A 26,123-nucleotide genomic window follows, 5' to 3' on the forward strand; every position below is an offset into this window, starting at 1 on the left:
CCAGATTAACTTTCTCTGAAGTAATATCAGTTTTCTTGGTCGTAAAAAGGAGAGTAAAAACTGCAGGTTACCTGGAACGATTACATGTACAGTATATTCGGTACTCCACGGAGAAAAAGGTGGAAAATTCGAAGGCCATTAGGATTGAAGATCAAAATAAACATGATTTTTCACAAAAGGTATTTCTTGTCCGGGGTATTCCCCTCGACCAGAAATTATGCCACCAAACTGCCGTGGCTGTTAGCATTTCAATCCGCGTCGGAAAGTAGTACCCATTCACCCGCAGTTTCCAGGGGAATAATTCGTTTGTATGGTTAACAGGGATTAATCAGTTATAGGTAAATTAACATCTTTTGATTCTGGACACTTTTTAAAACCTTTTACGTATAAACGTTCATTAGTAACGATGGTGTTACGTTTTGGAAACATCACGCGCCCAGACCTCATCACACGGATTAGTAATAATCAGCTCTTGCTTGTTTTTTTCGTGGAGGCCACGTTTGAATAAAGTATGGTTATTCGTGATTCTTGTTTCTTTGCTGCTCACGAAAACTTAAACACTGTCCGCCGATACACTTTTTCTCAAAGGTATAGTTGAAATACCAATGAGATTTTTTTGTTGGCCAAGCGATCGTGTCCAACGTGCTCCGTTGATTCTATTGGCTGGTATCTACTATAAAAAAGCACGCTTTCGGGGTGTGCTTCAAAGCGGTTTCGTCACCTGATTCATGTGGTTGGACTCGTACTCCAATAGAACGCCTATAGATTTGTGGATGGAACAGCATGTCTTGTCCTTAGTTGTGTAGAATGAAATACGTTCTTTCACCCATCATTAATCACCAAGCATAATGATGTCCAAGCAGGAGTTTGGAGACATCAAAGACTTATCTCTGGACGTTCGCTTGTGAAAAGACTAAATAAGGTAGGCGATTCCAAAATTCTATTAGTTGATGTGCCACTAACCTGGTGCTCTTATTTTTCGCGTCTTGTGCGCAGTCTAGTCTAGGGAAATGTCATCAAGCTCTCAACATGCCCGTTCATAACTCCTATGTTAATTACGTACCGGCTACAAAGTTCCAATGAAATTCTATTTGATTCTATCTGATTTCCCGATTTTTTTTCCCGAAGTGCAAAATGAAGTCTCTTAAAACGCGCCCCGTAAAAAACAATATTTTAGAAAAAAAAGAAAGACTGTGGACGAGTATTTGAGTGGAAGTATAATAATGACTTATCAGAACCTATTAGCTGCGAAAGAACTTGTCAACAGTTAATATGGGATTTTCTGAGATTTGTAAAAGGTGCGTCACGTTACAGAACACTCAGTCTGAATTTGTGCATTTGTGCCGATTTCATAACGCAACTGTTTGTTAATTTCGGACATTTCACTTCACTGCATATTCACAAAGTTTCACGGGCATGCATTATGGATGTAGTACCACAATACAATTGGATAAATTAGAAGTTTTTCAACCAAGAGGTTTGGTAACACTTAATGTGGTAAGTTGGGGAGGAGTGGGGGACAGTGCACAGACCTTACATGAAAAACAAAACAGAAAACACAACGACGCCGAGTAATCATATCGCATGTGTTTGCCTTTGTTAAAGTCATTGCAGTTCTCACCATTCCTTTTAATTAGAAAATGGGAATCAATCTGTAAAGAATTTCATAAACGGACAGGAGACTGATCTGAAAAACTCTTAGATGTTTTCTAAGTGAATACCTTGATATTTGCACTGCTAAATTGGACTCTTTGGGACATTTTATTACTCTAAGATGGCTAATTCTCACAGGAGGGAAAAATAGTAGCGTCCATACGAAAGTCCTCCTTTGAATGGGTTTACATGTAAAGAGACTACATTACTTGTCTCCCCAGTCACGACAGCTCGATTGAATGATTGCATTGGTCATGGTAGGCTATAGCTAAAATGCATCCGAAACAAATGAAGTCAATATTCACTAAACTGAGAATGGTAAAGAGGTTTGACATAGTTGATTAGCTCTAGTTTTTAAGATCTGGTACTGTGTCGGTATCTACATTTATATTTGTACACGTATAAAGACTACAGGTTTACGGATTAAGTTAAAAAGCTGGTAGCACGTAAACGTCATAAAATATCTCGGAAGCAGTAGACAGTTAGCAACGGTAACTGTCATATTTTAATTTAGCACATCAAAATCTACAATGAATTGTAAATAGTGCTTGTTACTTACATGAAGCAGACAACTTTAAAAAAATTGTTGACCAGGTCAGTGTTTCAACTAAGTCACTTAAAAAGAGAACTCAAAAGGGTCTGAAGCTTTGTACAAATGATTGCCACTGCTCAATGATTTGTCCTACACCACAGATTCTATTTTAAACTGTTCACTGTCGATGGCAAAACGTAGAGTATGCTGTGGAAGGCGAAGCCTGGTGACAGGGCGGAGCCTCCTTCATGAAGTATCGAAGGCAGTAAAGACTCTCGGTTCAAGGATTTCATAACACACAGCGGCTGTTGCAAGAATTGCTGCACACCAACAGATCAACCACGATTACAATTAGGCATATGCTATAATGAGGTTATGATTCAAATTGTAATTGATCGAATCCCTGATTTAAAATTAGGTCAAAGCCTGCTACAGATATTTTCAGCCGGCCAGGAATGACATTTGCTACCGATCGGAAAAAGCAGAGAAACTTCTCTGTTTCAAAGGGCCGTGATGGAATAGACCTATACGCACCGTACATTTTCTCTGATATCCTTGCTCTGCCTTATTTTAAGCCAAGCCTTGAGGTTTTCTCGCTGAGGTCCTGCCCAGACACTTTCTTGAGAAATGAGGATTTTCCCAGAACTGCCAGTCTGGTGTTAATTTTCCCACTGATCATGCTCAAACTTACTGCGGGCCCCCAGACAGGCACTTTTTACATACATGTAATGCACTTTGCTATGAAACGACTGCATGGGGTCCCATGGTCCACTGAGCACCAATTGAAAGCACACATTATGAAGTGTGGTGTCATCATCAGTGTAAACGTCTATCATGTACAATGAAACTCCCCGACAGAGGCGGGCAACGTCCTATTCAAAACAACGGCACCTGACTAAATCCAAATGCTTGGGCAAATTTCATATGCAGCAAGGTATGAGACGGAGAGAACCCCCCCCTGCTGAATTCCTTCCTGACATCTTGGGGGATGTGTTAAGTAACAATAGTCTGGAATGTGTATAGGGATTGGGCATGTTGGGGGGGTACCCCTCCGTCTCATTTCTTGCTGGGTACAGCAAATTTACCCCTTCACATAGGGAACTGACAGACAGTTCCAGCCATAAAATTATATGAAGCCATTTTTCGATTGTTGAGATGTCGTACTTTCAGTAACATAAATTTAGTGCTGGAAATTAGGGGGTGGGTGGGGAAAGGCAGGGGATGACTTGCCCGGCCATGAAAATGAAGCGGGGGGGGGCAACATATGACTCTGTATAGAGGTCGATGTTCACGATATTGATGTACTTCTGATGAGTTCAGAGTGGCATATTTTTTGGTTGCTTTTTACATATATTTTCCCTTTATCGAGTGATATAGAATGCATTTCAGTCGTTGGAAGTCTGGAAAATCTTCACAATCAGTTCTGTTTTTTTTTCTCCCGACAAAAAAGTGGGGGATGATTCAGTAGCCCACCCCATCCCCCGAAATAATTTATGCCCATGCGGACTTTACGTCCCTTTGAAAAAAAATCATCCAAAACCACGATTATGGTCGTTATTTAAGTAAGGCTTGTGTTGTGTAAACAAAACTTAGCCCCAAGTTCACTCATAATCCGCCTGAGTTGAAGGGCGCCTTCATTGTCAGAGAAGAAACAGGCTGATGGGAAATGTTTCAAGCAGGCTCTCAACTTTGATCCAAGACCCCCATGTATCAAATTTATCACTTCTATTGGAATTCAGTATTTGAAAATTAAATACACTTAAACTTTCTCTAACTACCTCGTCCCAAAATGCTGGGACCCACCTCTGTATTCTGAATAGACCGATCCATTCAGCCCCGCTCTTGTTTTTTTCACAGCCAAGAGACGTCACGTTAATCGTTGAGCACGCAATGCATTGTCAATGTGGACGTGTTTTATCCACATTAATAGCGCGGTGCGTGCTCAACGTGTCCCACGCCAAACGTCCATACACCGCGGCGAGTTCCCACCAAAAGGCAAAAGTTTCCTTGCAAAAGCACATCCTCTCTTTTTCCTGCTCAGGCTGAATACTGCTTTTTTCAAATTGATTGCCAAGTCTCAGAATGATTTGTAACGGAAAAGCACAATCTGGGCGGCCGAAAACCTTTTTGGAATAATGCAGGAGTATTTTTTCGGCTATACCCCTGTTTGAAACAGATCTCAGAGAGAAAAGAAACGGGTTTGAAAGATTACGTAAAAGTATCATGGATTTTTTTCCCCGAGGGGTATGGTAAATCAGCCCCCCAAAACGAGGCTAGTTTTTACCACAGCACGAGATAAAGCGGTTCATATTTGCTTTACAACAACAGATTCCGTACGTTGATTGGCCGAGAGCTAGTTCATTCAGCATCCACTTTTTTAGGTATCTTCCCTTTCTCAGTCGACAGTACGCCCTTGTGCAAATAAAATACGGGTGCGCATGATGTGCGTGTATATTGCGCTACAGGGCTGAGTTCAGACATTTCGTAATAGACTGGAGTTAACGGTGATTTAAAATTATGGGGATTCTGTTAGTCAATAATGGCTTGCATGCATTAAGCAGGCATTTTGGAGAGGCATCATCATAAGCCGAATTTTGACTGATTTATTTTTTTGTGTCGTACAACTTTATAGCCCTTCTCGGTGATCCATGAAGCAGTTTATTTTTCTCGAGCCGAAACCTTTTTTGTTACGTTTGGGTGACAAAAGGTGCTTTTTGAATTTGATTTTATTGGTCTTGGCCCATGTTGGCCTCCAACAACAGGTGGCCACCACAGACTGCCAGCCACACAGGACTGTTGGCCACCAACGTTGGCTGGTGGAAGTTATGTCATCAAGCCTATAATATACAAAAGGGACTAGACTTGCTCAAGTCCACAACTACAGCAGCAAAATGCAATTGCCATTTCTTCCCTTCAATTTTTATGTGTGTTCGACAGTCCTTTCCATCTAAAATACGGGACCTGTTGAAAATATTCAGATTTTCATACAACATCGAAATGTAGCTAGATCCCTCTACCCTCATGTTACCAGGAAAGTGATCCGCTTGTTTTCGGTACACATGTTAAAGGAATTAGGAAATTGAAATATTTTTAAAAATTTTGCTAAAAACCCTTGAAATTGCATCTTTGGGTTTCAATTAACCTTATTTTGACGTTTTGTTTTGCAATTTTGCATATTCATGAGTAGAACAATGATGCCATCTAAGGCACTGAATCTCAATGTTGCACTGATTTGTGCACAGAAAAATTCTAGATTTTTTTAACCACTGCTATGGCAGATATTATTTTCTTTGGCAATTTATTGCTATGTAAGTATTATGGCAATAAACCATACAATACATGGAAGAAGAGTAGAGAGGTACACAAAAAGTGATAGTCATGTGCGTTTTTATGTGTAGGCCTACGTACCGAATGCTGAAAATACTCGTTCATGTATTTCGAAGAGACTGTTTTGTACATAAAGGTGGCCATTGCATTTTTATATCTGCTTTGAAATTCATACTGGAATATGCTATGTCGCATATGCACTCTATGCCTTATATTGCTTTCCCATAAAGTTTTGTTTTTACGAGGGTAACACTCCGTTCAGGAGGCATGATTGATGGCTCCTGGCTTCTGGGGGTGTCCATAAACTGGGGTATTATTGCTTTAATATTGTAAATAAATAATTGTGATACCTGTGGTGCTATGTTTGGTTCATTAAAAAAATATGTATTCTGTACTCCTGTATTATGTTTTGATTCATTATTGTAATCTCAATTCGTATATTCTGTACTTTTGTAATTGTGTTCTAATTTATTTTTGTAAGTTGATCTTCTTTGGAAATGAATGTAAGTTAAACTGGAAGGGCTACCCTGGTTAAATAAAAATAAATGCGTGGTCAGTGCAGCACCCAAGTTTGGATGGGGGCTTGGATGGATATTTACGGCCCCCAAATAGCTCATGGTCCTCCCCTCCCCTTGCGCCACAGAGGACTGACATGTATTTTGGGAACTTCATCGAAAAAAAAGAAAAGAAAACCTCTTGATGGAGGCCTGTGTGCCATTGATATCAATCCGGTTCGTAAGTGGCTTCGTCATACCGGCAGGCGCTGGCTTGAAATTACACACGAGTCTATAGTAGTGGCTGCAGTCAGTTCCTATAGAATCGTGCGTTATTTCTGGCTGTAGCCGAATGATTCTGACACGGCCTAACGCTATGTGCAGTGTACATGCAGTGGGCATGATTTAAACCAAAGATCGTATTGCGCCGCCTAGCGGCGCAAGATGGGGAACTTCACCGTAAATAAAGCGTAAAATGTTGTTATCACATGGGCGCCATTCTGGTTGGACTACGCCTGCGCAGTGCATGTTATGCGCAGGCGCAGGCGCCACGACAGGCACGCACACACATTTAACGTTCACACTCGAATGGCGCCTATGGTGATAACACCTTTATGGCCGAATTACCCATCTTTCGCCGCTACGCGGCGCTATATAATCTTTGGTTTAAACTGAAGTGACGTGACACAAGCCGGATAGAGGTTTCTCACGAGACGTCACCTGACTGTTAAAGGCAGTTCAAGAAGTGTTCGAAGTCTGCAGCGGCGCGTGCATTTTGCAATGTGCGTCTTTCGGTTTAATAGCAATTTCATGTACGCCAGAAAGCTGAGAGACTTCAAAGGCGCTCACATCTCCGCGCAAATCTGTGTAGGCCTATATTGAACGCTGACCGTCAAAAATCACGTGACTGAAAAAAACTATATAGTTGTCTGACTTGCCCGAAACTCACGCACGCCTAAGGTTCAAGAACGTGCGTGGGAGAAGTGCTATCCAAGCAATGACTTCTCCCTGGATTACGTTTAGTCTACTTTAAAATACCAAATCGTTGTACGCCCACTTTTTCTTTTACTTCTGCCCGTGGAACAGGTTACAACAACAGTGCACTGGTCAGGTTCAATCGATCAGGTTGAATGCAGCAAGGTACCTGTTGAACAGAGGATAACACAACACCAACGCAAGATGGCTCATCTAGAAGATGAGAGTCAAAACAGACAAGAAGACGACGAACCTCAAGGTACTACAACCACCTGTCTTTAATTGCCGAGAATTTGTCCGTCAAGTTGGTCATATCAAGACATGCTCATGCTCAACATAAACACTTTTTTATATTAAATGTAATTTTGCGTCGCGGATGTTCATTATATATTTCAATGTTTTGCTCGTTATTACTGCCGTGCTGTATACCTCAATGTTGTCCAAGGGCTTGTGAGATAAATTTCACTGTCGTAGTGCATATGTCTACCATCCGACCACCGGTATTATCCCGGAACGAAAATTGCCATGCTCGCGGACAAATTTATGAAGCGGCTTTTCATTTAAATCAACTCTCCGAACTTTGTTGCAGATGATGAGATTTTTGAGATGACGATGCCGCCCTTGTGCGTCTACTTAAGGAGAATTCTTTGCAAATACCCTCAGGGTGCACTGTTGAAGGTAAAACACCAGTAAGGGTGTCAACAGTATTTTGGGGGGCAGGGGTTTACAAGATTTGATGCAGTTTGGGAAACAGCAATGTTATTCAAATGAAAATGCAATGTAATTTCAAACGTATCTCCCATTAATGTTACACAGCAATACTGCCGATTTTTATATTATTTCTTAATTTGTGTTTTTCTTAATACTTTAGGGATTATTTGTTGATCGTTTTGCTAATCATGATTTCTTGTGAAGTCAATGTTCATTTCTTGTCCAGTCCACGGTTTTGTCCGTTGTGTTTGTTTTTCTGTTTTATCATTTATCGTTTTTTCTCTTGATAACGGGCATCTTCGCCACAAGCTTTGTTTTTTTTAACATGCTTATACTTTTCATATCAAACGCTACTATTTTTTGATGTTTCCCTTGTTTTAAGTTGATGAACATTGAATAGGGCTACACATGTCATATACAGAGTTTTATTGCGAACTGAACTATGAACTGATATTTCCATTCGACTAGTATTTCAAGCTGGCCTGGAAGGCCCGTTGTCATATGTGTCAAATTTTCGAGATGTTTAGAGTCAGAGCTGTCTTCATGAGCCACAAATGGGGCACGAATCCAACTTACTTTCTTCGGGCTCTGGTGGTATCTTCGCTTTGTCACTAGTCAAGTACACAAGAATAAACGGACAAAAACTGTAAATCATCGTCAAAAGTGTAGTAATATTTGAAACTTTGTCTCTGAACTCCCTTCACCGTGGTTTTCATGCCTGATAGGGGTCATTGTAGAGGGTACATAACGTAATTTTTTTTTAGACTTGTTTCTTGTCGCCATCGGCATCCCAGCATAGTATACTTGCTTGACATGGGTACAAGCTAAGATCTTTCTGTGGTCAGCTAGTGAGGGCGGTCAATCCCGAAATTCACTGCACACAAGCTCCATCTGGCGTTTGGAGAGATCTAGACAACAAACGTATTTTGATCCACACTACGATATTATGTCGTTTTAAATGCCGTACTGTATAGCGTCTGGGAGAACAAATCATAACATTTTAGGTAAGTTATCATTTACAAAAGTTGTCTCGTGTTTAATTCTGTTTTATTACGTATTCCAGGAGCTTGTGCAGAATGCCGATGATGCAAAGGCGAGGAATGTGATATTCCTCTTTGACAGGACAGAGCATCCCCGTGATCAACTTTGCTCGGGCAAATTGGCCGAGTTCCAAGGTCCAGCTTTGTGTGCCTACAACGATGCCTCATTCACCAAGGAGGACTGGAAGAACATCCAGCATCCCGAATACAGCAGCAAGCGTGAAGACCCAACAAAAGTTGGACGGTTTGGTCTCGGCTTCATTTCAGTTTTCCATCTTACTGGTTAGTCTTTCTCTGGATTTAGAGTACTAGAAATGCCTTTACTGTATCTTCCATATGCATGCGTGTTAAAAATCCGGGATTTCAACATTCTACAAAAAGGTTTCCAAATTTCATTTTGGGAACAAATCCGACTAAATGTTGATAATTTTGAGAATTAAAATTGCCTTGTTGCACAAAAGAATTATGTTTCTCTCGAAGTGTTGTACACAAAATGTTTAAAACTTGTGTGCGAAAATCTACATTCTTCCCTGTGCTTTTACCACTTGCCTAGATGAACATGCATTTGATAATCTACTAGGTGAAAAAAATTCTTCTACATATACACAAATGTGGCGAAAATGAAATAAACTGACGTCATTTTCAGTACATTGAGATACAAGCAGAAATCAATAAGTGGTTTGCCTTTTCTTTTCAGATATGCCATGGATCTTAAGCCAAGGCCGGATTGGTTATTTGGATCCACTAGAAGAGCACTTCGATGATCCTGCAGCCGACACAACGTATGGAGGAAAACGTGGTAAGAGCTGGAAGCTATCAGAGGCTCTTCTGAACAGGTATCCTGACCAGTTTTCCCCTTTCCTGCTTGACCTGTTTTCTTGCAATAAAGCCACTTTTCAGAATGGCAAGTTCGCAGGTACCATTTTCCGTTTCCCTCTGCGTAAAACGGAATCAAAATTGAGTTCATCAGTGTTCCAAGATCACCAAGAAGTCATGAAATTGTTTGAAACATTCCAGACAGATGCCGATCTCTCTTTGCTGTTCCTTAAGAATGTTGAGTCCATTGCTGTGTATGAAAGGGTACCAAATCAGGAACATCCAAGACTTATCTTTAGAGTGCAGATACGTCAAGACGACCGTCATCAAGTGCGCCACAATAGGGAAACATTCTTCAGCAAAATTCCAGAGCGACAAGACTTTTGTACTGATGGTAATTTACAGATAGAGAGCCATCCCGGACCGTCAGGTAATGACATTGTCAGCAAATTCATCATCGTAAACTCCTTAAAGAGCAGGGACGTATCAGCTGACCTTGATGCCCTTATTCACGATAAAGAGGTGAAATTCCTGCCTTGGATGGGGATGGCTTTTCAAACCAACTCTATTGTAGAGCAAAACGGTCGCTGGTTTTGCTTCCTGCCTTTGCCAGAAAGCGAGGCAGTTGTCTTACCCGTTCACATCCATGGCTATTTTGGTCTCAGTGATGACCGCCGAAGGATCAAGTGGCCGGACAAGGAATCTCAATATGATAAGGAAGCCCGCTGGAATCACCTTCTAGTCACAGAAGTACTTCCCGAGGTTTACGCGGAGCTACTTTTGGCTGCCATTGAAAAAAGTAAAGACCCAGCATACGCCATGCTTCCGGTAGATGTGTATAAAGGATGGCCTTGCAAAGAGAAGATAACTGAAAGTGAATTGTGGTCGGGCACTGTCAAAAGGTTCTTACTACTCCTGAAAGACAAGAACATTTTCTACACAGATCAAGGCCGGTGGATGAAACCAGCTGATATCTTTATCAACACCAAAAACGATAAATTAATTTCAAAGGTGTTGATTCAGAAAAAGCTCCCAGTTGCACTGCTGCCAAATCACATCCTAGATTTGCTCGACTGGGCAGATTTTGATTACCAGATGGTAACACCAGAACTTGTCAGAAACTGCATACGTGGAGACGACCTTCGGTTTCTTACACGTGAAGAGAAACTTGAGCTGCTAGAGTATGTCATCAGCGACTGCATCACTGACCTTAATGGCTTGCACTTACTCCCTTTGGGCAACGAAGAATTTACGTCATTTGGGGAGAATTTACCGACAGTTTACATTGCCAGCAATGAAAATCCCAGCATGCTCATCCCAAATGGAGAAGAGAAATTTGCTGCCAGTGACATGCCAGCAGTGCTCAGGGATTCCAAGGTGAAGACATTCACTCAGCTGAGGGCATTCTGCATCACAGATGTCGCCCCGTTGTTGCTGGAAATGTTTCCTATAGCCTGGCGTAACTTTTCAGCAAGTAATACAATGCCGTGGACCCCCGGTGTTGACAAACATCCGTCTTCCGAGTGGTTGAAAATGCTGTGGCAATGGTTGTCCAGAAACCATATGCAATTGCAGCTCAGCACGTTCAAATATATTCCGCTGGTGCCCGCACCAACCAACAGTATAACTAGACTAAGAGAAAGTGGATTGATATCCAGCAACCTGTGGTCGACCGTGGATACAGACCGTCTTTCAGAAAATATCTGTTCATTTTTGGAGTCTATAGGCGCAATTGTTGTTCGTGATGAGCTTCCGGAATATATGACACATCACCCACATCTTAAGGACTTCATCAGATCCCCAACCCCAAAAGGTGTGATGACCATCCTGGAGACAATGAGTGACAGAAACGGAACCGAACACATATACGACAGTATCTTACGACTGTCCTCGGAGGCGAAAGATGAACTACGAAATTTGCTGACTCAACCCCACTGGACACCAACAGATCGTCAGAAAAACATTTTGAGACATGTACCACTCTTCTTTACAAGTGATGGTCACTACATTTCAGCTGAAAGTTGTAGAGCTGCAGTTCCAGCGAACTACTTCGGAATACCTGTCAGCACCTTGAATGACGGCTCAAAGTACATAGTTCAAAGAGATACTAGTGAAAATCTGTCCTCCTTGGTACGTGTAATATCTGAACGTGAACTCCTAGCTAATAACATTCTTCCCGCTGTTGCTGAAGGATACTACGAGCTCTCTGAATCAGTCGAGATCATGACCTGGGTTTTGGAAAGACCAACATTTGACGATCTAACTAGAAAAGCAAAGTTTATACCTGGGACTTCAGACACACAGCTGTTGTGTCCTGAAGACTTGTATGAACCCATTGACAAACTGAAACTTTTGTTAAGAGGTAAGAACGTGTTCCCTACAGGAGTATATGCAGAAGGCAGGCTTCTGAAATTATTGCAGCGTTTCAGTCTGAAAAATCAGTCTGAGATTTCATCGGCTGATGTGCTCCATGCTGCCCTTGAACTTGACAAAACTCAAGAAACAGACCAAGCAGATGTTGCAAGAGGAAGACTCCTGCTAGAACACATTAATCTCCACCCTCATCTTTTAATGGAGAATGTCAGACGCAATGGGACAGATGAGAAACCGCTGCACGTGTTTCTCAAAGAGTTACACTGGGTGCCATGCGAAGCGTCATGTCCCCATGGCTATCCAGCATCCGCTGGATGGATGGGAAACTCCAGAACTCTTTATTCGCCGACGGATATTGGGATGATTGAGTTTTCCTTGCTTTGTGGATCGGTGCGGCCACTCGTAGACCTAGCTAACATGCAAGAAGATTTGCTGAGTGCATTCGCTTGGAAGAAGCCTGATCCTAACGACCGTGCAGAGTGTCAACGTGTCATTTGTCATTTGAAGAATATTTCTGATACACATCAGCCTGGCCAAGAAACACACACCGTCTCTGATTCTGTCTCCGTGATATACCAGTTCCTCGGTGAAGCTTCAGACCCAACAGTAGCAGAAATCTTTGAAACACACCTGAATCGGTCCCATCCCTGGGTTTGGCATGGATCAGGATTTACGACACCGGACAAAATAGCTTTAAGTACAGGCAGCCTCAGCATCAGTTTGATACCGTATCTCCACATTGTACCAGAGGACATGCAGAAATATAGCATTTTCCTGTCTAAAGGGGGTGTCCAGCAAACTTTCTCAGTTACTGAACTATGCTCAGTTCTTCTCAGTGTGCAGGCAAAACATCAACCTGAACATGTTCCCAGCGAAGAAGAGTACCAGACAGACTTGAATCTGGTTTGCAACATATTAAAGTATATCGTTGACCATGCCAACGTTAGTACTGTGACGCCCGACATCTTAGTGCCGTGTAGGACAGACAGGGGCCAGAGACTTTTAAAAATGGTACCGCCTTGTGAATGCTTGTATGTAGATCAACAGCGACTAGTACAGCAGCTGTATGATAAGGACACCAAAGAAGAGCTCAATAAGGAGGTGATCCACGAGTCGATATCAAACGATGTGGCTCAGCGCTTGGGACTTCTTCCTTTAAGCCACTTTCTTGCTCCTACGGATGAAGTGGAATATGAGACAGATGGCCCCCATATAACGCCAGTCAATGCTATCAAGCAGAATCTGGACATGTATAAAAATAACGACGTATTTAAAGAGTTGATTCAGAATGCTGATGATGCAGGCGCTACAGAGGTCAGATTTCTCTTTGACTGGCGCAGCAATGAGAAAACTGCTTCCGCTCTGTTGAGTGAGGGAATGAAGACATGTCACGGGCCGGCTCTCTGGGCTTACAATGATGCCCGTTTCTCACGACATGACATACGGAACATTTGCAGTGTAGCTGCGCAAAGCAAGAAGCATCAAACGGACAAAATTGGAAGATTTGGTTTGGGATTCACGTCAGTCTATCATCTGACAGACATTCCCAGTGTCGTCAGTGGCCCCTATGTCTTGATCTGTGATCCGAGAACAATCCATCTTGGATTACGTGTGAAGCCAGGACAGCCGGGCATTAGGATAGATCTGACAAATGACCGCCATCGAAGGACACTGAGGAGTTACCCTAACCAGTTCCAGCCCTACAACGGCATATTTGGCTGCGATCTCACGGCATCAACCAAAGGCTTTGATCATACACTTTTCCGATTGCCACTACGCACAGAATTTGGAGCCAGCAGCCAACAACCAAATCAACTTTCAGACTTCATCTGTGACACAAAGGACAGAGTTCTTCCATTGATAGAATCCGTCAAAAAGTTTTCATCTACTCTACTACTGTTCACGCAGAACGTTGTCAAAGTTAGTCTTCATGAACTGTCTGAAAATCAAAGCGGAATGGAAGATATCATGTCTGTCACAGTTTCTCGATTGCGGCAATTGCCACGATCCATATCATTCAACTATGACACAGCTGAGTTGAAGACGGAACGCGGCCTGCTCTTTGCTACCACTGAATGCATTAAAGACCCGGATTTGCCACTTCCAGAAACAACCATGGTCTTGAAAATCGCCCACACGATACATGAATCAGAAGAACCGACTGAATCTGCAGAGGTTAACAAAGACTTGTACTTCATCACTAGTTCCTGCATGGCCAAAGGGGACATTTTGGATTTAGCCCAAACGCCCGAAGGTGAAGAAGATGCAGTTCTGCCTTGCGGTGGAATTGCTGCCCAACTTGATTTTGGAGATGGAGACTGCTTAATGCCAAAAGCTGTAGAGGGAAGTGCATTCAGTTATCTGCCACTTAGTGTCTTGACAGGCTTACCCTTCCATATCAATGGCAATTTCTTACTGCAGCCAAATCGCAGGCAATTGTGGGGTAAGTCCTCGTCTGGAACGGAAGCTTTCGAGGTTCGCTGGAATTGCTGCTTTATGGAAACAGTTTTGTGCAATGCATTGCTGAATCTGCTTCAGGATCTTCGGTTGTTGCAAGAACAGAACGTCGTCGATGCTTCCAATTTTCAGACTCTTTGGCCAAAGAGGAAGAGATGCGATAGTGACTTCCATCCCTTGGTGGATGCCTTCTATAGAAGAATTGGTAGGGAAAACAGTGCTCCAGCAGTTATTGTCAACCAAGGCCAATGGCTAACCGTACATGACTGCTTCTTCACGGAGTGGGTTGCTACTGATCCCCAAGGCCTTAGATGTAGCATAAAGGTTGTGCTGGCAGAGAACCAGAGACCAAAGACACATGTGGTGCTTGAACCAGAGGTCACTACCAGCATATCGGAGGCTGGCGCAAACAGTTTCTTGGACGTAAACACCTTCAGTGTTGAGCGATTCCTACAACAGGTTTTCTTTCCAGCTCTTGTAGATCGTCGACACATTGAGCATGAGCACCACAATGAAATAATCCTACATGTGTTAGATCTCCGTCTTGGTGAAAGAAAGATTACAGAATATGATGACCACCTGAAAACCACAAAATGCATTCCTGTCTCTCCGCATGGTGCGAAACTTGTTACTCCTGATTATTTGGTCGACCCATGTGCGCCGATTGCATCACTGTACAGCGAGCAAGATGGTCGATTTCCATACGGTAGTCAATACCGCGAACAAGCTCGCTTAGTGTCACTTACAGAGCTTGGTATGGCATCAAGTGACTTACCGTGGGAAGAAATTTGCAAAAGAGCTGAGTCAATGCGAATAAAACACCAGTTCGAGCAACAAGGAATGACACTTCTTAATCTGATGGACAAGAAGCTCAGAAACTTTGATCAACCCACACCAGAGCAGCAAGAGAGGATCCGCAATGCACCTTTCTTACCCGTCCTTGAAAAGCCCAAGAACTACCCAGCAAGTTGGTTCCGATGCGACGAGGAGATGATGTCTGCGGCTGCACTGTTTGGAGAGGGACATCGAGATCTTTTAGGGTCTGTCAAACCGCTCTTAGACGACAAGAGACTTGGGACTGTAGCAACTAGCCCTCAAATTAGGGGTCTCCTTGGCATTCATGAAAAAGGCATCCTGGTAACTGATGTCATGCAACAACTTGCTATTATAATCAAGGAAGCGCCCGTATGCATACAGGAAACATCTTCCATTGTTGCCAACATATACACTTTTCTCCAAGATAGTGTCTGCAAATGCGATGACGACGGAAGGACAGATGAAGAAGATCGTAACGTTCTCGAGATACTGCGTTCAATGAATTTTGTCCTTTGTGATGACGGAGTGTTCAGAGAGTGTAGCACACTTGCCTTTGATTACAATGGACCAAACGGACCATATTTATTCGCTTCCCCCCCTAGACATTCCCGCGTAAGAAAGCTGCTGAAGCGTTGTGGGGTGAAGAGCGAATTTGAGGTGGTCGATTACCTCAATACTTTGTATCTCTTGAAAGAGACGTATCGAGGCAAGCCACTCAAGGAAAACGACCTAGACACTGCGAAAGCAATGATGGCTCATATTGTTAAACAGTGGATTAGCGATCGACACAAAACGCAGAGCATCTTACAAGACAATCAAGTGTTTGTTCCGGACAATTCCAGCATTTTGCGCACACCTTGCGAATTAACGCTTGGTGTTCCAGACTTAGAAGAGAGCCATGAGGATGTACACGTATATACCCATTCTTGTGTAACTACCAAAGAAGCCGAAGTTTTTGGTATTATGACACAAAAAGAGCGGCAACTAGAGGCCTGCTCTTCAAGTGCAGGATTTGAAATGGAGTTTGGACAACACGAAGAACTAGTGGATCGCCTTCGGAGTATATTGGTATCGTACCCAAATATTTCAGACGTGTTTAAAGAGCTGCTCCAAAATGCCGATGATGCTAAGGCCACAGAAGTACACTTTGTCTACGATCCCCGCAGCCATGAAACAGGGAAAATCATATCAGAAACTTGGGCTCCAATACAACGGATGCCATCATTGTGCGTGTACAATGACAAACCTTTTAGTGAAGCAGATATTAGTGGCATTCAGAAAGTGGGAATAGGGGCAAAACGAGACGACATTACAGCAGCAGGAAGGTTCGGTATTGGTTTCAGTGCAATCTACCATTTGACCGATTGTCCAAGTTTTTTTAGCAACTGCGACACGCTCTGTGTTTTTGACCCGCTTCTCAAGTACGTTCAGGGAACACGAGAAAAAAAGCCCGGCAAACGGTTTTCAACTGGCGAGGACTTTAGAGAGGTCTGCTCAGATATGCTGAGGGGATATCTTGTGGACACAGAGGAATTCTCTGGAATGAAGGGAACAATGTTCCGATTTCCACTCCGAACCGAGCCATCTAAAATTTCGAAAAGGGTCTACGGCCTTGCGGATGTACAGAGTTTGCTAGAACAATTCCAGGTGATAGCTCAGGATGGTCTCCTCTTTCTGAACAATGTTAAAAAGATAACTATTTCGTGTGTTGATGAGCAGGCAAACAAACTGGACAAACGGTTCAGTATCAGTGCTACTTTTTCAGATGACGACCAGAAGCGACGATTAGCGGTTACAAAATACATCGAATTGTACAACACCCCAGGCTTGGAAATTGCTCCTGTTTCATATGTGTACAGTCTTCAGACGTGTGATTCGGAAGATACTGAAAGATCGTGGTTGATTTCCCAAACGCTGGGGTTTCAAGATCCTGCCATTAATAGCCAGGATTTTTCTGATACTACAGGTTTGAAGAAGCCCCTTCCGAGAGGTGGGGTAGCAGCGCTTATTAAAGACAACAAACGTGTAAATCCAAAGCATGATCGACACAAAGCCATGAAAGCATACTGTCTCCTGCCTTTGCCAATAAGTACCAATTTACCTGTGCATGTCAATGGGGCATTTGAGTTGGATCCCATCAGGAGACATCTGCTGAAGGGGGACACTGGTACTAAAACCGGCGGGGGTGTTGAAGACAGTGGTATCCACAGGTGGAACCAACAACTAGTGCAAAACGTAATTGCCCCAGCCTATGCCAAATTACTCCAACACGCAGGCCAGAAACTTTTAGGAGACTGTCACAGAATCAAGTGAAGATATTTTGATACTGTACGATGGCCTTTTCCCTAGGGACTTAGAGGCAGTACACGATGAGTGGCATCTTTTGGCCGAGGCAACTCTTCGCTATATAGGGAAGAACGAGTTGAAAGTTCTGCCCGTCCTAAATCCTACTTCTGGCAAGGTAAGCTGGCACCATCCAAACAGCTGTATGAGTGCAGCATTTTTTGATAACTTGCATTCCGAAAACGATTCGGACGCCCAGAGTAAGCTAGAAGGGTCTATTTCATCAGACCCCGCCAAAGTGCTCCGTCAGTTTTTGTTTAAGGTTGGCTTCCATCTCTTAGCGTCTTCTCCAGAGCTGTGCAAAGCCTTCCAAGCGTCTGATGTTAAATCGGAATTTGTATCTCCTAAAGCCGTTGTGAAGCATATGTCATCTCAGTCGGCCATTACACCAAAGTTACCAGCTCCTCTAAAGACAACCGACTTCGGAAATGAGGACTCTTTCAAAGTGGTTTTCGAATACTGCCTTGATGCTGTAAAAGGACCTTCAAACCTTATTGACCTACCACTCAAGCTCACAGATGACAGTACACTGAGTTACTTTTCATCAAATGACGGATTGTATGTTACATGCGAGGTGCTACCCTCCTGGAATGGAAAATTTTTGCACAGAGATGTGGTTGGATTGTGCAAGGATTGGTTCACGAAGAACGAAATTGCAGAGAAAGCATACAACAGTGGAGTATTCATGAATTTTGGCATTGTGGACCTTGACAGATACTTAGAAGAGCAGCTGCCCGATGACTGGAAAGGCAGTGGACTCCATAAAGAGTGGACACCTGAACAGAACGGTCACCCGTCCAGGTCATGGATGAAACAGTTGTGGAAGTTCATCAGCAGAGTATCTGTAAAGCAGACAAAGTTCACATTGGAAGGTATCAAGACTTGGCCAATCATTCCAACGAATGAAGGAAAATTGGTGCCGCCTTGTAAATCAAAAACAGTGTTGTTCTTACCCTCGTGGAAAGTTGGGCGATTTGGAACGAAGGAGGTTAGTGCACTGCGCCATCTGAATCTTCCTGAAGTTGGATTGAATCAAATGTTTGAAGATAAAATGAGGAAAACGGTTGAAAAGGAACTGATGCAGACACCAGAAGCATCAATAGCACAACTGTTGCAACAATCGCTTGCACTTCCACAGAACCATGATGAAGTACTCAAAGTGATCCAGTTTATGCTGGAAACAGGTGCTTCACCTAGCAGTCTGTCACTAGCTGAGTGCAACACCCTGCTTTATTATTTCCAAGAGGGTTATGCCAGCAAGCCGCTAACAGAAGAAATGGCTACAACAATAAGACAAGTTCCGCTTTTCAAACTCCTGGGTGACGACAGGGTTGAAGAAATCCAACGTTTTCAACATTATCACACAGTGGAGGGATATGAAATTCTTCCCGACGAAATAGATGTATGGAAAAATCCCATGAAATGTGTCTTTCTTGAGCAAAGCTCTTCCTTGGACTTGATTTACAACAAACTTGGAATATCACCCATCAGCCATGCTGACGTCTACTTTCGGTACATTTTTCCAAATTTTCACCTCCTAACACAGAAGGCCGTATTGAATCATGTGAAAAATATCAACCATAACATTCTCCAAACGGTTTCAGAAGCAAAAAAAGAAAAAGTTTATTGTTCACTTGCCGAGATTCCATTCATCCATGACAAGTCGAACATTCCACGACCAGCAAGGTTTTTTTTTGATCCAGGAAATCGAGTTTTTAAAGCCATGATTTCCCCAGACAGGCTGCTGCCGGAGCCGATGAGGAGTGCGTCTCTGCGAGGTTTCTTCAAAAAACTCGGCCTACAGTCTAATGTAAGCAAGCAAGATTTCATTCGTTTTGCTCAGGAAATAGAAATAAGTGCAAAATATGCTTCAGATGACGAGGAGCAGAAATGTCTGTGTGAGAAAGCAAAGACTCTGAAGAAAGAACTAGATTCGAATGAGAAGCTACACGATAGGATGTTTCTTGAGAAGATCTCCAAGATTAAATTCATCCCTTCGGTTAGCGCTGAAGACATTCCAAAGAACATATCCAGAGAACTCTTGGATATCTGTCCGGCCTTCTGGGCGACAAACATTTCTAGCCCTCGTCCTTTCATTGCCTATCGTTGGTCAGTGCCATACGATAACTTAGCTCTGGTGTGGTCTGTGTCCAATGTGCTACCTTCCTGGGCAATGCCAAAGATTAATGAATCAAAGAGGAATAGAGAGGTTCGGAGTGCCCTTGGCACGCAAGAAGAGCTCGCGATCATGGACAAGGTTTTCAGGCATACTAAACTTCTTGCTGGGCGCATGGAGGGGAAAAACGCTATACACAAAACAGACACAGTCTCTGCAGAGGTTCGGATGGCGGTGAAAAAGGTCATGAAAAAGGTACTTCGATACCTCTGTGACAATCTCGATAAGAGCAAAGAAATCATTAAACTTTCTCTGCAGCGCACGCCCATATGCGTAGTAGAAGATGGGTGTATCTTCGTCCGGGCAGACCGGCTCGTACTTGACATGCCCGCAGATCATGAATGCATCCTTAGACCATACTTATTCAAAGTTCCCAGAGAATGGGGAGAGTTTGATGCTGTTTTTAAACTTCTCGGGGCTAGCAACTTTTATACGTTCGACCAGCTTGCCAATGTGTTATCAACTATGAATGCAGAGTGCGCAAACCGGCCCCTACCGCCAAATGAATTAAGAACTGCCAAAATAGTCGTTGCACAGATATTCAGGTTGTTGAGTACGCAACAAGGAGAATGCGAGATCACATGCTCAGCGCTGTTCCTGCCGAGTTCAGAGTACATTCTAAAGGAATCAACTCTCCTGTACTACGTAGAACCTGACCTACTAGACCAGTTAAAGCCAGAATCAATTGTGAAAGAAATACTACTTCCGTTGAAGCAGGTAGGACTTCAATGCGAGGATGAAATGGGTCTCATTCGTCTTCTTCCTCAGAAATTAAGACCGAAATACCTGTCAGATGAGATGCACGAAATGCCCTGTGACACAAACGTAGACTGTAGCGAGGGCGAACATTGTCAGTATCTAGCATACATCAAGCAGATGGTGACTTCACAAGAGGTGATGCAGGCCATACTCCGTCTGATTCAGCACCAAATGCATGGAAAGGAACCAAACGCAGATGCCAAAAATCGTATAGTAGCACTTCAAAACGTCGCGAACTTCGTCTGCAAGACTGAACTGAAGCTTGCTTTGTATGATACTAGTGGAATGCAGGGACCTCAGTTGCTTTACCCACGTAAAGCTTTCTTCCACTCAGGTACTCGTTGTATGTACCTGGAGCACAGATCATGGCCAATGACGAGGCACACAAGTGCAATCTTCAGCCAAATTGCCAAGTGTTGCAATGACATCTTGAACGGTTTGTTAGACATTTCTCATGTGTCATACTTGCAAACTGCTTTAGACTGCTCAAGTCCTGATGAGATGAATGGAGTGCTGAGTTCCGAATGTAGAATTCCAGAATACGGAGGCGACATTTCCGATTTTCATGCAGAGTTGTATCAGCCAGGGAAGATCGTGCCCCGCGATGATATACTTCACCTCCTTGAGCAAGACCCACTGAACATTTTCCATAAAAAAGAAATCGTGGGCTACGAGAGAAATATCGACGGCAGAGGTGCAATGGTTGCAACCGCTGTAGAGCCCTCAGAGTTTGTAACACAGGACGAGGCAACCGAAATGATTTATGCCACCATCGTTGATGAAATTCCTCAAGACGAGGTACCCTCCTCTCGATCAAAGCAGTATGTAATTGACATTGGCCAACCAGAGAATATCACTGTATCCGTGACAACACTGCACAGATTTCTGAAGCCTTGGCAAGGAGGAAGACGTGGTAACATCAAACAATAATCTTCCCAAACACCCCAAAGACCCAAAGCAACAACAAAGACCGCATTGACAGGGCGGTAAGGAAAGCCATGAAACTACAACTGAAAGAACAAGAGGGTAATACGTTGACTTTACCGCAAGCGGCATCCTGATAAAATCCAGGAGGAAGGAACGTCTTACTGAGGCGTTTACATTTCTCCAACAGGAGTTACACCGTCTTGATTTGACTAACAAGTACAGCCATCAGTACACGTGTATTTTCGTTGGGATTCTGAAGTCCATAGAGTTAGGGAGGAGGTATCAACAGTAGTACAGCAGGAGTCACGGACGGAGGACGGGTGGTACGCCTAGGTCAAAATCGTAGACACGTGCCACCCTCAGCTCCTTCTCCAGAGAGACACCAGACCCACGCAATGCCAGATTGTGGTTCCGGCAAGCCGTGGAACACTTTAACTTTGCCGAACGAACGGGTTTAAATATCAATTCCGTAGGCCGCGCTATCCAGAAAGTTGGAGATCACAGACAAGTGGACAGTTGTACAAAGATTTTAACGCAGACTTCGCCCTGAAACTCTGCAAAGACTTGCTGTACCTTATCCAGGAAATAATCAGAATAAATGAGGTTTAAATGAAACGCCAGCTAATCTGAATACTCAGTGGTGTAATTCTACAAGAACAATTAGAAGCCATCACTGTGGTGGCCGACGTGCATGGAAAAATGGTGTGCGCGCGTTACATGCCTCTTTAACTAATAAGTTGTCGTGATTTAACAAGTGCAGGCGCATGTCACAGCAGTTATGACGTCAAATTGGATTAGTCTATAGGAACCTGCCGCGAGTGTGTGGTGTGATCGTTCCAACTATTTTACGAGTTCTTTATGCCGTATATATAGCAAACCAGGATCATGTAATAATTTTAACACCAGTTGATAGTGGTGGGTGTGTTCTGAGAAATTATTCTGTTAGGTCATTATATAACGGTATATTGTAAAGATGTTGCAGTCTTGTCTTCGTCGTATTAGTTTTTTTAATAGTCCGTGATTTTTGTCCATTTATTGTTTTTACTGCTGTTAAATCTGCAGTGAATAGCAATTACAGTCGCTCTGCAACTGAGTTCATTCCTATGTGACTTTTGTGCATTTATATCAATGAATATAGCAAACTGGTGTACACCTGAAAAACACTAGCTACAAGCATCATGTTGAAACTGAAATTATATAACTTGTTCATTTGTTCATTTGTGGTGTGTGGACCCACTGTTTTTTACTTTTGGCTGGAAATACTGATAAAATAAAAAGGTTAATTGACGACCCCTTTGGACGAATTTGTAGAATAATCAGTATTTGCCATTAGTATAGCAAGGTTTTCAATCAACATCTATTGTGGGTCGATGTGGATCATTCCCTCTACAGCCGATTTGTGGATGGCAATATTCCACGCAGTGGTAGACTAAGACTGGTGAATGCACTAACAAACTGATCTCCTTTATTTTGTACAGGCAAGGCCATTAATTTTCGTAAGGATGTCTTAACAATTTATTTTGTAGATCTACAAAATATTTAATTACATGTTTAATAAAGGTTTGGGGTTTAAAGTTTTTGCACTTTGTAAAAAAGTCATTTATGATTTTCGAGAGGGGATTGGTTGGCACAGTGGGCCATAGTATGTTTATACTCTAGCATGATGAGTGTTTCAAATGTTATGTTTCGATGTCGTGTCTGTGTGATTTTATGTGTTTTGTAGTGTACATTTTTAACTAGAGACGACAATACGTAACTTCCAAGTTTTCAATTTATAAAGGTTTTATCTATCTACGTTATAAGCACTGTAAAGACTACATTCATTGTACCTGGCAAATGTTGGAGATGGTGTGACAATAATTCATCAGTTAGTAGATACAGCATCTTGTACATAATTAAAAAAACACGGTTTTAAAGAAAAATTCCTTAATTAATCATGTATTGTACACAAGAATTCACACGTGATTCATAGTCTGTTACCACTCTTTTATACCAAAATCGAAATGCTAAACCAGTACACAGAAATGGTCGAGATGTATATTTAGCAAAGGACGACTGGGCTGATCTGGTATGCGTCCATTTTCCCTAATATCACCTGTGTTAATTTTTTTTTTCGTTTTGTGAGCGTAGGTTTGGGAAACTTGTGTTTAAAATGCTAATTGCTTCATTTGAAAAAGCGTAAATTAACCTGACGTGTGAGGCCTGAAGCTGTGATTTTTTTCGGGCTCACGATCAATAATTCTGCTTTAAAGTTCACCAGATAAAGGTTAAACCGACAAATCATCCCCTGGTTTGATATCTTGTCAGTGGCCTTATGTATATCAAATACATGCATTTTGTGAATTCAAAGGTTCTCATTTCCAGCGGTAAGTAGCACAAGTTATTTTGGGTTTAAGTATACCAGTTAAATAGAACTTATTCTCAATTTACTCAATTTACTACAAAATCTTTACTCAAAACAAGTCAAATTTGAAAAGAAGTCTTAGTGGTAACTGTGTGATATTTGAGTCATGTCTGCTGTATTTTAATGGCTGCCTTCATCCTATCCAAATTTGTAAATTAGTGTATAAAATTTGAAATTAATGGGATTGAGACTTCTTAGACGTGATATGTAGTGCAACAGTTATTCTTAAGTGTTTGCTATTGTAACAGCTGGTAGTCATTTCTGATGATGATTAGCATGTTCAAAGTCAAGGTCACATACATTATAGAGTATAATTATGGAGACGTTTGAGTCGAATTATTTTTGTACTGAATAAAGTAATCCTTGCATTTTAGTAAATAGTCAGCGCTACGCGTGTATACATCTTATCCATGCATTAAAAGACAGCAAAAAGTAATGTTAGGCTTAAGTGATGAATACAAGTGAATGCTTAAGTTTCAGGATTTCCATGCTGTGGTTTTCGATATTATACTCAAGGTTTGTGTATTTAGAAATATTCCGCTTTTGTTTAGATTTTTGTGATGTTTGGTGATTGAGTAGTATTTTTAAATTATGTCCGATGTGCCTTGTAAATTTGAAAAGCAAAACCTAAGCCTTTACATTCCAAATCAGCGAGTTGGGAAAAGGGCGATGAACGCAACGCGCGGTGGATTTTACCCCGCGATTATCTCGTGCCAGAAGAGACAATGCATTGTCACAGACTACTACTGGGCCTACACGACGAAGAGTGGGACTGTGCCTTGTATATGTATTTCTGTATGTGTATCATGATTACAATAGTGTTCATGCTTCAGTGTTTCTTAGAAAATGGAAAATCCTCAACAGTGAGTTTTCAAGCTTGTATATTTTTGCTTATTCGTCAGCCTGATACATGTATTACAAGTTTTAAAAGTTTTGGAGAACGGCCAATTTTACTGTAGTGTATCTCCAAGTTTTAAAGTTTTAGAGAACGGCAAATGTTACCATACCATAGTGCATGTCCAAGTATAAAAGAGTTAGAGGACGGCATATGTTACTATTATGTATCTCTAAGTATTAAATGTTTGGAGGACCGCAACTGTTACTTTAGTGTATCTCCAAGTATAGTTTTGGAGGACGGCAAATGTTACCATGATAGTGTATGTCCAAGTATTAAAGTTTTGAAGGACGGCAAATATTGCTGTGGTGTATCTCCAAATATTAATTTAGAGGATGGCAAGTGTTGAAGCCATGGAAGGCGACAAATACCGGGCGTTTTAGGAGGATTAGTTACATTGCAAATTTCTGAGGAAGATTTCAATTCAATTCAATTCAGTTTAAAGTCAACATAACTTTGTATGAAAACTGGACGAATATATTTACTTTTGCTTACTACTGCTAGGGGATGTTTTGAGCATTGCTGTCATATTTGGTACAATATGTTGTCTTATTAATTAAATTCAAAACGAATAAGATGAGGTCTTTAACTCTAATTTGAATTTTCAAATTTGTAGAAGTAGTGAATGATAGCCCGATTAAGATTAAAATTAATGTGGAAGTAAACCAATATCCATTGAATTCTTATATCTGCTTGATCATCGGCTAAATGAAATATGTCCAGTATGGAAATTTAACACAGCAAAATTAATTCACTATCAGTATTACAAAGCTCTTTAACTACATGAACAAATAAGTATCCTGCTGGGGAAACGGCATAGAATGCTCCTCCCCTGTGAGTATGAAACTGTGAGGTTTCGAAGATCCCGTGTAATGTCATGGAAAATAAACGTGGTGATTCAAATTAATCCGACTTCGAAGAGAGACACTTAAAAACACTAAGTTTAGCGTCCGTATCAAAAATCTGGTGCCAGATGTTCTATCAGTCACATAAAATGGACGGCTTTCAGGCTGGCCACACATACTCGTCGTCTTTAGATGCCGACTCTGTGGCTTTCCTGAGGAGGAGAATTATCTTTCAACTCAACAAAACTTGATCGGCTTGACGCATTTTAGGGAATGTCACTAAATTGCAGTGATACCAACAGAGGTGGATTTTTAGGTTGGTATCTTGATCTACTTTTGAATAAGCACTACTTCGATCTCGTTTTCTGTATTTTTCTCGAGAACGCTCAAGACTACCATAGACTCTATGACTACTCTGGGATTCGTTAGTGATTAACAACTTCAATAACGACGTTCGTTGTGAAATTTGTGCGTGTATTTTATCTAGACGTGAATCATCGAATGTCGGTGCAGTTGTGGCACCTGCGCTTACGTTAGATACTGCAAGTGGAACAGCGACTTTTACAATTTTATCAGCAAT

General features: G+C 42.1%; 2 protein-coding genes across 2 annotated transcripts; both read left to right on the forward strand.

Moving 5' to 3' along the window:
- Positions 1-512: 512 nt before the first annotated feature.
- LOC110985509 (sacsin-like) lies at positions 513-17,541 on the forward strand. Its single transcript, XM_022246579.2, has 5 exons — positions 513-922; positions 7,093-7,240; positions 7,571-7,659; positions 8,756-9,014; positions 9,430-17,541. The coding sequence occupies exons 2-5, from the start codon at positions 7,186-7,188 to the stop codon at positions 17,505-17,507; spliced, it is 8,481 nt and encodes a 2,826-aa protein (XP_022102271.2). The 5' UTR covers positions 513-922; positions 7,093-7,185; the 3' UTR covers positions 17,508-17,541.
- On the forward strand, positions 17,537-25,605 carry LOC147796115 (sacsin-like). The gene has a single exon (XM_087148637.1). The coding sequence runs from the start codon at positions 17,683-17,685 to the stop codon at positions 21,400-21,402; it is 3,720 nt and encodes a 1,239-aa protein (XP_087004763.1). The 5' UTR covers positions 17,537-17,682; the 3' UTR covers positions 21,403-25,605.
- The last annotated feature ends 518 nt before the right edge of the window (positions 25,606-26,123 follow it).

This window comes from Acanthaster planci, linkage group LG18 (assembly GCF_054643075.1).
Source record: "Acanthaster planci isolate LZ-2023a linkage group LG18, COTS_SCS, whole genome shotgun sequence".
Lineage (NCBI taxonomy): Eukaryota > Metazoa > Echinodermata > Asteroidea > Valvatida > Acanthasteridae > Acanthaster > Acanthaster planci.